The following is a 12,869-nucleotide window of genomic DNA, read 5'->3' as shown; positions in this document are numbered from 1 at the left end:
GCCAGACTCCAGAGCATTTCTCTAGCATGCTAGGTATTGAAAAGGGCATCATACAGCCAAGCCTTATGCTTTACCCACCAAACCACCTCCTTGTCCACTGAATAGTTTTACTTTTTGAAAATTGAAATCAAGTGGGCGGGGCAGATACCATAATGGTTCTGCAAAGAGAGATCCTTATGCCTGTGGCTCCAAAGTCCCAGGTTCAATTTCCTGTTGCACCATAAGCCAGAGATGAGCAGTGCTCTGGTAAAAATAATAACAATAACAATAATAATAATAAATAAAATAAAATAGGAGCCAAGTGGAGACACACCTTGTTAAGCACAAATGTCACAGTGCTCAAGAACCCAGGTTGGAGCCCCCTGGTCTCCACCTGCAGGGGGGAAAGCTTTGTGAGGGGTAAAGCAGGGCTGCAGGTGTCTCTCTGTCCCTCTCCATTTCTCTCTCCCCCTACTTTCTCACTTTCTGGCTGCTTCTAACTTTCTGGCTGCCTCTATCCAATAAATAAAAATAATAAAAATAAATTTTTAATTTTTAAATGAAAGAGGTACCTACTTTAGAAGATTTTTGTGTGTATTTAGATACCATATTTACAGAATTCAGTTCAGTATTCAGCACTTAAGAAGCAATCAACACAAGCTCTTCTTGTTATAATCACTGACATTTTTAAATTAGGTGCTGTTAACCACCACTGGATCTGACCTAAGGGGCATTACCTATCTTCCCCCACTCCTGATTAATTTTTTTTAATTAAAAAATAATTATCTTTGTTTATTATTTCTTGGCTAGAGACAGCTAGAAACTGAGAGGGAAGGGAGAGGGAGAGAGAAGGAGAGATACCTGCAGCATTGTTTCACCATTTTCAAAGCTTTCTCCCTGCAGGTGAGGACCAGGGCCTCAAACCAGGGTCTTTGTGCACTATAACATGTGTACTTAACCAGGTGCGCCACCACCCGGCCCTCCTGGTTTTTCTTTAACCAATGAAAGTAGAAATAGTAGTGGTCCTTGACTTTCATGTATCTTATCTTCACACAACCTTTACTTTCCCACACTACACAGAGATGCCCGAAGCTGTTTTTATTGGGAATTATCATTGATGCTGAGCTCTTCTGTGATGCTTCTGAGATAATTTGCAATTAGCATGGAATAAGGATTGAGCCTTGACCCAAGTTAGGGACTCGCCTCTTCCCAGAAGGTCTAGGGCCAAGGTGAAGTATGAACCCTCTTTTTTTAAAAAAAAATTATTTATTTATTATCTTTTGTTGCCCTTGTTGTTGTATTGTTGTAGTTATTGATGTCGTTGTTGTTGGATAGGACAGAGAGAAATGGAGAGAGGAGGGGAAGACAGAGAGGGGGAGAGAAAGACAGACACCTGCAGACCTGCTTCACTGCTTGTGAGGCGACTCCCCTGCAGGTGGGGATCCGGGGGCTGAAACCGGGATCCTCACACTGGTCCTTGTGCTTTGCGCCACATGCGCTTAACCTGCTGCACTACCACCTGACTCCCCAAGATCCCACTTTCTATCATTAAGGAGAAAGGTGGCTTTACCTAGTTTTTGAACAGTGGAGAACATGAATATGCTAATTCTGCTTTCCTTTTTTTTTTTTTTTCTTCCCTTTTGCTTGCTGTTCTGTGGGGCACAGTGTTGGGTGTTCTCTACATAGCACAGGGACATTGTCCAGGCCAGCTGTGTCGGCCTGTCCAGGATCCACTCTCACTTCCACTCTCCACAGGGAGAAGCAGATGGAAGAGAGTTTTTGAACTTGACAAAGTACTAAATACAGCTGAGGAAGGGGTGAGGAAGTGGGTGAGGAAGGGAGTGAGGGGTGCATTTAATTCAGACAGCATCTGCCTTTCACTATGGAAACCTTTTCACCTCACCCCTGCTTCAGGAACCCAGCTCTGGGGACCTCAGGAGTTTAAATACTGGAGAAATTCTTGCTCTCAGCTATAGCCTCTTTCAAGTCTGGGAAACAACAGGAGTTGGCTGGTTACTCCAGGCTGTCAGCTGCCTCCCACCAGAAGCCTCTGGAAACCTATAAAGTCTCTTACCTGCCCTTCCAGGTTGCACTTTCAAAGAGGCAATTTCATAAGAGACTATAATTAGGAGTTTTATAGTTCTTCCTTTTGTTTTGCCGTTTTGCTCTCTGGGAACAGAAACCTCCTCCCTTATCCTCTGGAAAGTAGTTACCGAGTGCTGGGAGTTATGTCCTAAAATCTTTTTTTATTGGAGAGAGGCAGCCAGAAATCTAGAGGGTAGGGGGGAGAGAGAGAGGGAAACAGAGAGACCCCTGCAACACTGCTTCACCACTCGCAAAGCTTTCCCCCTACAGGTGGGGACAGGGAGCTCGAACCCAGGTCCTTGTGCATTCTAACATGTGCACTCAAGCAGGTGTGCCACCACCCAGCCCGTAATATCTGTTTACTGTCCTTCACAACCTAGGAGATCAGGATTTGCATATTTATTTATTTGCTTATTTATTTATTTATTTATTTTTGGAGAAGAAGAGAAAAGAAACAGAAGATCATTTTCTCAAGCTTGTTGACATGAGGAGTCAAAGCTTAAGCAGAGACTGAGTACAACCACTGTCAGAAATGGATGCAGAGCAAGAGGCAAGACGGAAGTCTGCGGGGTGTCTACTGATGTGTGAAGCAAAAAAAAAGTGGAGGAGGGCCGGACGGTGGCACACCCGGTTAAGTGTACATGGCACTCAGTGCAAGGACCTGCACAAGGATCCAGGTTCAATCCCCCCACCTCCACCTCTCCACCTGCAGGGGGCACACTTCAAAAATAGTGAAGCGGGTCTGTCTGCAGGTGTCTTTCTCTCTCCCTTTCTACCTTCCCCTTCCTTTCTCAATTTCTCTCTGTCCTAGCCAATAAAATAGGGAAAATGGCTATCAGGAGCAGAGGATTTCAGCACTGAGGCCCAACCATAACTCTGGAGGCAAAAATACATAAATAAATAAATAAAAGGGGTGGCATGGTATTAAATAGCTTCAGGTCAAGATGATGTTGGAGTGAGTCTCTGAGCTCTTGGGTCTGCACAGTTCCTATGCAAAGTCAGTAGGAAGAAGACGAGGCAGGCCCGGGTGGTGGTACACCTGGCCAAGCACACACACACCACAGTGTGCAAGGACCTGGGTTCAAGTCAGCGGGAAAGCTTCACGAGTGGTGAAGCAGGGCTGCAAGTGTCTCTCTTTCTCTCTTTCCCTTTCTATCCCCTCTCCTACCTCCATTCCTCTCTGTTTCTATCCAATAATAAATAATATTTTTTAAAAAGAATTAAAAAGGGGATCGGGCGGTGGCGCAGTGGGTTAAGCGTATGTGGCGCAAAGCGCAGGAACCGGCGTAAGGATCCCGGTTCGAGCCCTCGGCTCCCCACCTGCAGGGGAGTCGCTTCACAGGCGGTGAAGCAGGTCTGCAGGTGTCTTTCTCTCCCCTTCTCTGTCTTCCCCTCCTCTCTCCATTTCTCTCTGTCCTATCCAACAACGAATTGCTTCAACAAGGGCAATAATAATAACCACAACGAAGCTACAACAAGGGCAACAAAAGAGGGGGAAAAAATGGCCTCCAGGAGCGGTGGATTCATGGTGCAGGCAAAGAGCCCAGCAATAACCCTGGAGGAGGAAAAAAAAAAAAGAATTAAAAAGAGAAAGCTGCTAGAAGAAGCCTTATGTTTGCATAAAAAACAAAATAATAGGGCTTGGTAGAGAAAGAAGGGAAGAGGTAGTACTGCTTGAAAAAAAATAACTGTGAAAAAATATATCCACACAAAATGAGTGAAAAGTGACACTGAATAATAGAGTGTGAGCTCAAAGTGCCTGCTCATGTTCACAGCCACTAACTATGAAGTTAGAAAATGCCAACAAGGGAGAGTCGGGCGGTAGCGCAGCGGGCTAAGTGCACACGTGACACAAAGAACAAAGACTGGCGGAACGATCCCGGTTCGAGTCCCCCACTCCCCACCTGCAGGGGAGTCACCTCACAGGCGGTGAAGCAGGAAAAAAGAAAAGAAAAGAAAAGAAAATTCCAGGAAGGAAAGAGCCACAAAGATGCCACTTATGGACAAAAGCCATTTATAAACATGAGAAGCCTCAGAGTGGGACTATGACTCTGGCTAGGTTCCTCTGGGAAATAAATGACATGTTTGAGGTGGGAGATGCAGTCTTTTCCAATCAACATGTTACATCTAGTGCAATGGCAATAATGGTATGCTGTCCTCGGCTTGCTTGCTTTATTTTTTTAAAGAGATCTATTATTTTTATTATGTACTTATTTATTGGATAGAGACAGTGAGAAATCGAGAGGAAGGAGTAGGTAGGGAGGGAGAGAGACAGAGATACCTGCAGCATTGTTTCACCACTTGCAAAACTTCCCCCTTGCAGGTGGGAACTAGGTGCTTGAACCTGGGTCCTTGTACATTGTAATATGTGACCTCAACCAGGTGCACCGCCACCTGCCTGCTGCACCCCTCCCACTAATTGAAATTGTTTGTTGGTTTGTTTGTTTTCTTGACACCAGGGTTATTGCTGGGGCTCAGTTCCAACACTACAAATCTATCACATCTGATGACCATTTCCCCCCCTTTCTTTCTCTTCTTTCTTTTAAAAAAAATATTTATTTATTCCCTTTTGTTGCCCTGTTGTTTTTTATTTTGTAGTTATTATTGTTGTTGTTGGACAGGACAGAGAAATGGAGAGAGGAGGGAAGACAGAGAGGGGGAGAGAAAGATAGACACCTGCAGACCTGCTTCACCACCCATGAAGCGACTCCCCTGCAGGTGGGGAGCCAGGGGCTGAACCAGGATCCTTCCACTGGTCCTTGTGCTTTGTGCCACCTGCACTTAACCTGCTGCACTACCGCCCAGCTCCCTCTTTTTTTCTTTCTAATTTTTAATAGGACACAGAGAAATTGAGTAGAGGTGGGGAGATAGAAAGAGGGGACAAAAAGATATAGATCTGCAGACCTGCTTCACCACTGGTGAAGTGGACTCCCTGCAGATGGGGAGCCAGACTTGAACCCAGGTAGTTGGGTTTGAGCCTGGTAACATATATGGAAAGGTGAGTTCTCTTTCTGGTCAAATATAAAAAAAAATTGTAAGGAGCTGGGAGATAATTCATACCATAAGGTGCATAACCTGTGACTCACAAAGTCCTAGGTTCAACCCCCAATACTATATATATAGAAATACCAAGGCACCACGGGTATTCTGTCTCTCCTCCTCCTCCTCCTCTCTCTCTCTCTCTCTCTCTCTCTCTCTCTCTCTCTCTCTCTTCTTGATGTAAAATATATATATATAAAAGAAATTATAAACATTTAAAAGCAGCTTATATTGACTACTTCATTTGTCTTCCTTCAAGCTGTTTGATAATACTGATGTCATAATAAGTAGAAGCACTAGTTGTTAATAAGAAGTACTTCTTTTTAAATTTAAGTAGTTACAAAATAGATAGTGGATAATGTTGGTGGCAAATATGTATTTAATTCCAAGTGACTTATTTTCTATTAGATGAGGAAATGTGAGTTACCTCAGTTACTTTAAAGAGATACACTTGGGGACTGAGGGCTGGGATACATTAAAACAGTTGATAGAAAAATGACTTAAAGGTCCCACAAGTCTTAGGCGAGTAAATTAATTTAATCAATTGAGAAGGGCAGGGGTAAATAACATAATAGTTATGCAAAGAGACTCTCAATGCCTGAAGTTTCAAGTCCCAGATTCAGCCCCCACCACCACCACTGTAAGCCAGAGCTGAGCAGTGCACTGTTAAAAAAAGAAGAAAAAAAGAAAGGGAATAATAATAAAAAAAAGTTAAGAATTTCTTTTTGCTTTCCTTACCTCTCATTATTTATTATTTATTTTTAATTTCCTTTTACCAAAGCACTGCTCAGCTCTGGTTGATAGTGGTGTTGGGGACTGAACCTGGGAGCGCAGAGCCTCAAGCATGGACATTTTTCACATAGCCATTATGCTGTGTAACCAGCACAAAGTCAAGAATTTCTCATAAATCAACTGAGCTTGAAGAGCATACGGGCATCATTTCTTTCTTCTTGAATTGAATAGTGTAATACAGTCTCAAGTGATGAATAAAACTTAACTGTGAATCCTACCCACCTACCCACCATATTTTAGAAAAATTCCTTGGGAATAAGGAAGAAATTCTAACCCAAAGGCAACAAACAACTAGTCAAATGTGTGGAACTTGGCAGCTTGCTGGGAAGGAGAATATAGAACTTGGAGTAACAAGCAACAGAGGTAAGAAGGGCATTCTTCCTTCTCTTTATAAGGTCCTGAAACCTATTCCTGCCATTAAAAAAAAAAATGATGTAAGCTTCTGAATAAGTTAGGAAGGCAGGAAAATAACCCACAGAGGCCTACCTGCATGTGGGTACCAAATACTTCTAACCTGCTGCCAACATTTCTGTCTACTTCTTCCCATTAAAGCTGGCCTTTTCCAAAGTGAAGGTCATTAGCCACTAAACAATAAATAAAGCTAGACCAGGGCTCCTTCAGGAGAGTGGGAGGGGACTTCACTTCTTGATACCCTGAAACGCTTAGAAAAGAAAAGTTTGCAACATGTTAAATTAAAGGCTCAGTACCTGATGGTTAAAAAGCTTGAAAGACTGATCCAATGACAACTGTATATCTACAGCTTTTAACAACTGCTGGACTCCAAGAAGTTGGATTTTTTAAGTCCCTAAAATTTGGTACCTGTTCTTAAGGAGTTTCTAGCAGACTGGAAAGAAACACATTATTAAGTGTAGCCTGCGTGGCATCTTGTATAAGGATAATGAGAGTTGAGGAACAAAGCAGAGAAAGAGATGGGAACTGAGAAGCTCTTTGACCAGGGAATTCTAAGAGGAAGAAAGCAAGGACAAAATTGGCTTACAAGGGGTGGAAGTAGTGCGGGATGTGTGAGGAAAGGGGCTACCAACCTGAGGGCCTTTTGGGCACTGAAACATTGTGCCTCTGACTGAAGGACTAGTTTGTAGAAACACGGAGAAAGCAGGTTTGACAGCATAAGCAAACTCTGTTTTAAAAAAATGCATTTGTGATTTACTAATGGGGAACAAGATTGTAAGATAGCAGGGGTATAATTCCACACAGTTCCCACCACCAGAGTTCCACATCCCATCCCCTCCATTGGAAGCTTCCCTATTCTTTATCCCTCTCTGGGAGTCTGGACCCAAATAGAATAAAGAAATTCTTCCTCTACTCGCCTCCACCCCCTGTTAAGCATAAATATAAATATATCCTCACAAAGAGACAACAAACATTGTGACTTAATATGGTGCCTTTTAAACCAAATAAGGTCTCTTTCAGGCTTTTGAAATGCAAACTGTGGGCTTGCTTTCACATTCACTTATTTATTCATCCCACCAAGGTTTACCAAAGACCTACTAGAGCTTCAATTTTGTTAGGCACCACGGGGGGAGTTTGTGTGTGTGTGGGGGGGACAAAGATGCATAAAACTCAGTCCCTGTGTCCTAGAAGTTTGCTGTTACCCGGTCGAGACTGTGCACACACAAGTTATTACAATTGGAGATGAAAAACATAAACAAGAGAGTTCAGTTCACAGCAGTCATTGCTACAGGGAGGTGGTTTAAACATCGAGAGATCTTCCAGGAAAAAAAAAATGTATTTGTTTGTAAATGAGGATTGAAACTCCAAAAGGTGATGAATTTTATTTTTCCCTTAAGGTGAAACTAGGGTCAAGGTCTAGAAGTCCCTGGGGCGAGTTCATATGGTGATGAGCGGTGGTCTGATTTGCTAAGAACGGAGGGTTCTTCAACGGTTGGTTGTAGGATAGATTTAGTTGAATAGATAGATAGATAGATAGATAGATTGATTGATTGATTGATGCTCAATAACCCAGGCTGGGGTCAGGCAGAAGAAAACGGAGCTGAGATTGGATTCTGTATTTCTTGTGTTTTGATTTCAGTATCTATTGGATACCTTAAAAATCTCTCTCTCTCTCTGTCTTCTCTCCCTCCCTAAGGAGAGTTACTGTAGCAGTTGGGGCAGGTGGCGACTGTTTTCCAAAAGCCAACGTGTTCAGTTGAAAGTCTGCACAAACTGCCCAGGGACGACCTCAACCTTGCCCTGATGGAACCCGAATAGCAGACGTGTGAGAGGGGCAGCGATGGGAGAGAAGTCACTTACCGACACCCGGCAGAACTCGGAGCCGGGAGCCGGGAGCCCGGCACAGGCGGGCCAGTGGGGGGAGAGAGGAGGAGAGCAGGAGAGGAGGACGGAGAGGGAGGGAGGAAGCGCGAGAGGGAGGGAGGGAGGAAGAAAGGGAGGGAGGGAGGGAGGCGGCGTCATGTGATCCGCTTCCCTGCTTCTTTAAGCGTCCACAGGCGGCGGAGCGGCCACAATCACAGCTCCGAGCACTGGGGGAGCCCGAGCCGCCCGAGCCCGGGGAGAAGCCGCACGGCGCCCGGCGTCCCGCTCCCTGCCCCGCACCCCGCGGCACCCCTGAAGTTTTGCAGCGCCCAGGCGGGAGGCCAAGGGGGGCGGAGAGGACTCCCGAGGAGCAGTGGGGAGCCCAAAGCACATCTTCAAAAAGCATTTATTTCAAGGAGAAAAAGGAGAGAGAGAGAGAGAGAGAGAGAGAGAGAGAAGGGGGCTCGCAAAAATGGCTGGGGCAATTATTGAGAACATGAGTACCAAGAAGCTGTGCATTGTCGGCGGGATTCTGCTCGTCTTCCAGATCGTTGCCTTCCTGGTGGGAGGCTTGATTGGTGAGTGAGATAGTTGCAAACTTTCCAGCCCCCCCCCCCCTTTCTCTGTTTTCGGTCTCTCTCTCTCTCTCTCTCTCTCTCTCTCTCTCTCTGCCTCTGAGGCTACTTGTTACAGTATCACTGCCTTGCTTCTATGATCTAATTAGTTGGGCTATTGTGCTTAAGAAAGCAGAACTCCATGGGGCTCCGTGGGGCGCAGTCCAGTCTAGTGGCTCAGAGAAAAGGGGAAAAGTTTTGGCCTAGTTTCAGGATCCACTTGAAAGGCCGGAGGGGGGTGGCGGGGGTGGGCGCCTGAAGCATGGCGCCGGATCGCGGGCTCACAAAGTTGACTGCACCCCTACACAACCCCCCCAAAGCCCCCACTCCCACTGGGTGTTTTTTTCTTTTTTCCCTGCGTCCTCCCCCCACCCCGCGCTTTTTTTTTTTTTTCCTCCCTTCTCCGTTGCTTTTCCAATAGCTCCCGGAGGGCAACGTAACTGACATTATTAGGAACAGCAGCAACAGAAGAGTCGTGGAACTGAGCCCAGTGGACAAACCCCAGAGCCCAGGGACCGAGTCTTGAGCTGCGCGGGTGTACACGGGTTTAGCCGCCCTTGTGCGCGCGGGTGGGTAGGTGGGTGGGTGGAGAGCTGTTGGGGGCGCCGGGGTTTGCTTTGGAGGGTCCCAAACTAGGTGTCCCGCCGTGCCTGGCCGTGCTGCACCCCACCCCACCCGCTGGCGTGGAGGCGGGCTGGTGGCAGCCCCCTCCCCACCCCTCAGGGAGGTTGGATGGACTGCGGTGCGGTGCGGTGCGGGGCGGGGCAGTGCGGTGCGTTGGGAGAGTCCTGAGCCCGCGCTGCGGGAACTTGAAGAGGTTGGAGAGGAAAAGCCCACGCTTCCGAATGGTGTTGCTTTTGGCCTTCTACCCTCTTCGGCAGTCTCCCCTCCCCCCAAACCTTAAAGCCCCCCCCCCAAAAAAAAAAAAACCCAGTGAGGCTGGAGTCTCAGGTTCTTCCTGGGCACCTAGGAAAGAACCCCCTTTGGTCCCCGCAGGTGACAGCTCCCCAGCCCCTCCATCTCCAATACACCCCCCCATCCCAGGGAGATCTCTTCAGGCGTGTCTTGCCTGGACCTCTCCCAGCCAGACAGCCCCCTGGTCTAAGAGGGTCTCCCAGACCTTCCACTGGGAGCAGCTGCCCTCTCTCTCCTCTTCTTCCAACCTCTGAGTGCTCACGCAGCCCACTCCCCCCTGGAATTGAGGGCAATTCCAGGTAGAAACTTGAGAGTCAACTTTGGAGCCCACAGGACAGGGTCGGGAGGTTTAGCTGTTAAACTTAGTGGGTCTGTAAAAACTTTGCAGATGGGAAAGTCCGCATGGTGGTTGTGGGGGGCGGGGTGTGCTTTATCTTCGCACCCTGTGCGGGGCTTCTCTCTGAGGGCACCCGTGGTGGTGGGTGCGCGGGGGGGGGGGGGGACATCACATGTGTGCGTGAATCTGTCTCCAGATTTGGGGTGGCTGTGAACCAATTAAAGGGACTCTGTGACTGTCAGGAGCGTCTACACTAATTGTTTTAAACAAAGGCAAGTGGGTAGCTTCAACTTCATTTCTGACTCTGTGTGCTCACAGTGCAGAAAGGGGTTCATGTTTTCAAGTCCATTTTCTTCCATTTGGGCCAACCTCTCTGAATCCCTTTATTCCCGGAACACTCCCCCCTCCCCACCCCCCTCAGGTTTTCTTTTTCTGAGCTCCTCTTTGGCTTCGTGGTGCAACCTCCTTGTTTCCCTGGATTGGATTTTTCGAGGCTCTTAATACATTCTCTGCTGGGAGCCGAAAGCAGTTTCCCTGTGCCCTCACAGTGATTATGCAGCGGTTACAATTACACCTCTTGTCTCCCTTGATGAGCAGTTGCAGTTAGATGCCATTGGATCTTGTGTGATTTCAGTGGCAGACCATAATTAAAATTTCTTGCACCTTGTGCTTTCAGAATTAAATTGGCCTATTATCCCTGTCTGACCTTCATCCTCTTTGAGGTTTTTGCACAAGCAGTGAACCATTACACGTTGTTGCCGGCTTTTTCTTTTTCCTAAAGCTGATCTCCTAAGGTTGAAGAGCCCATTATCTGCTCTTGTATGGTACTCCTGGAACTAGTGTAATGTCTGGAACTTTCGTACAGAGCTCCAGAAACACTCTGGTGTGACTGCTGGACATCAGAGTAGTCGTCGGCCACAACAGTTGTGTGTTCAAACAAAGGCTTGTCTAATGTGTGGCAGAGACTTGTGTGCTCCCCCCCCCCCCACACACACACAATAACAGACAAAAAAATACTGCTAGCAGTACTACTTGGTAAGAGTCTCACAAATGGTTGAGGAAGGATAGGGAGAAAAAAAAGATGCAGTTGGTGACAATAAAGCCTGACGCAGCATCCCATTAGAAAAAGGACGGGAGTCCTTAATCATAGAAATGTCTTACCACCCAGCAACACCGCTCCTAGGCATGCATCCAGAGACCATGCAAACACTGATTCTAATGGACATATATCCTCCTATGTTCACTGCCTTATAACACAATTGCCAAGGAGTGGAAGCAACTCAAATGCCCACCGATAGACAACGAGATGATGACATTATTAGGAATACTACTACTGGAATACAGTAGGAATTAGGAATACATTACTGGAATACTACTCAGAGCTTAAGAAAAAAAAAGAGACTATTGTTTTCTGTGGGACAAAATGGATGGAACTGGAAGGTGATTAGATTTAATGAAGTAGGGAAGGAAGTGAAAGACAACTACTGAGTGGTTTCACCTATATGTGATCTATAGGGAACTGAAATATATGAGCTTGCAAAAAAAAAAAAGTTGACCAAACTGTTTTGTAAGACTCTGTAAGAACTATGGCAGTTATGAAGTGGGGGTTGGGGCACAGAACTTTGGTCGTGGGTGCAGTGTGGCGCTATGCTCCTGTAATCTTGAAAGCCACTTCTAATCACAAATAAAATGACTTGAAAAAAAATTCACTAAAATGAAGTGAAAACAAACTAAAGAGTGATGTGTCCTAGCTACAACTAGATCCCCCCTGCCAACAAAGTGCTTTAGTCCTAACTTTCCTTGAAAAATTAAAACCTGTATGTGACCACTTCTTAGAGGAAATTATATCAATTCACTGCTGGGGTCTCATTCCTTTTATGCAAAGGACAGGTCCCTAATCCGGGCTCAACACTGAAAAGATTAGACCAAGTTCAGCTTTATACTTTGAACAGGGACTTAGTCTTCATCTTGTTCCTTTGGTGAAATTTTGGTCTTGGGTATGCTTGGGTGTTCAAACATGGGACATAAGCATCAAAATAGCAGCAGGAGATTGGCGATATGTTTTCTCATCAAACTTACCCAAACTGAAAAGCAGGTGACACTGAGCAAAGAACAGAAGTTCAACAAGTGGAATAAATGGAGTATCCCCAGCTGAAGGGCCGGGAAGTCAAAGTAGATTCCTGAAATCTCCTCCAGAGCTTCTTCCTGAACTGCTCCTTAAGAAAGTAGACTTCTGGTGGGAAGTTTCTTTCTTTCTTTCTTTCTTTCTTTCTTTCTTTCTTTCTTTCTCCTTATTTATTTATTATCCCTTTTGTTGCCCTTGTTGTTGTTTCTTATCGTTGTTGTAATTATTACTGATACCATCATTGTTGGATAGGACAGAGAGAAATGGAGAGAGGAGGGGAAGACAGAGAGAGGGAGAGAAAGATAGACACCTGCAGACCTGCTTCACCCCCTGCAGGTGGGGAGACGGGGCTTGAACTGGGATCCTTCTGCCGGTCCTTATGCTTTGCACTACGTGCACTTAACAGGCTACGCTACCACCGGACTCCCAGGAAGTATCTTCGTAATGCTTCTGCAGAGGTTAAGGGAGACAGTGAAATCTGCTCTCAAGTGACCATATTTTGTTCCTTTTTATTGCTGTTGTCCCTTTTTTTGAAGTCCATGGCAACTTTGAAAGGGAGGATTGAGTGGCAAAACTCCTGATTTATATATGGGTTTGAGTAACAAATACTAAATAAACAGCCTAGGTGACTAGGTGAATCAGTTAGCCCACAGGCCCTAGTCTCTTCTGGGTGGATTGATATATTTCAGTTATAAATCTGTGTGAGTAT

At 45.9% G+C, this 12,869-nt stretch overlaps 1 protein-coding gene across 3 annotated transcripts in view; it reads left to right on the top strand.

Moving 5' to 3' along the window:
- Positions 1 to 8,399: 8,399 nt before the first annotated feature.
- WLS (Wnt ligand secretion mediator) overlaps positions 8,400 to 12,869 on the top strand; it is a 168,970-nt gene continuing 164,500 nt past the window's right edge. Inside the window, exon 1 of one of the 3 annotated variants that reach the window (XM_060206395.1) lies at positions 8,400 to 8,747. In XM_060206395.1, the coding sequence (XP_060062378.1) occupies positions 8,642 to 8,747 (106 nt within the window). In that variant the 5' untranslated portion in view covers positions 8,400 to 8,641. The remainder of the gene's footprint in view (positions 8,748 to 12,869) is intronic. The other 2 variants (XM_060206396.1, XM_060206394.1) reach the window with 2 other exon arrangements.

Source organism: Erinaceus europaeus, chromosome 13 (assembly GCF_950295315.1).
Source record: "Erinaceus europaeus chromosome 13, mEriEur2.1, whole genome shotgun sequence".
NCBI lineage: Eukaryota > Metazoa > Chordata > Mammalia > Eulipotyphla > Erinaceidae > Erinaceus > Erinaceus europaeus.
This window is presented reverse-complemented; position numbering and strand designations above follow the sequence as displayed.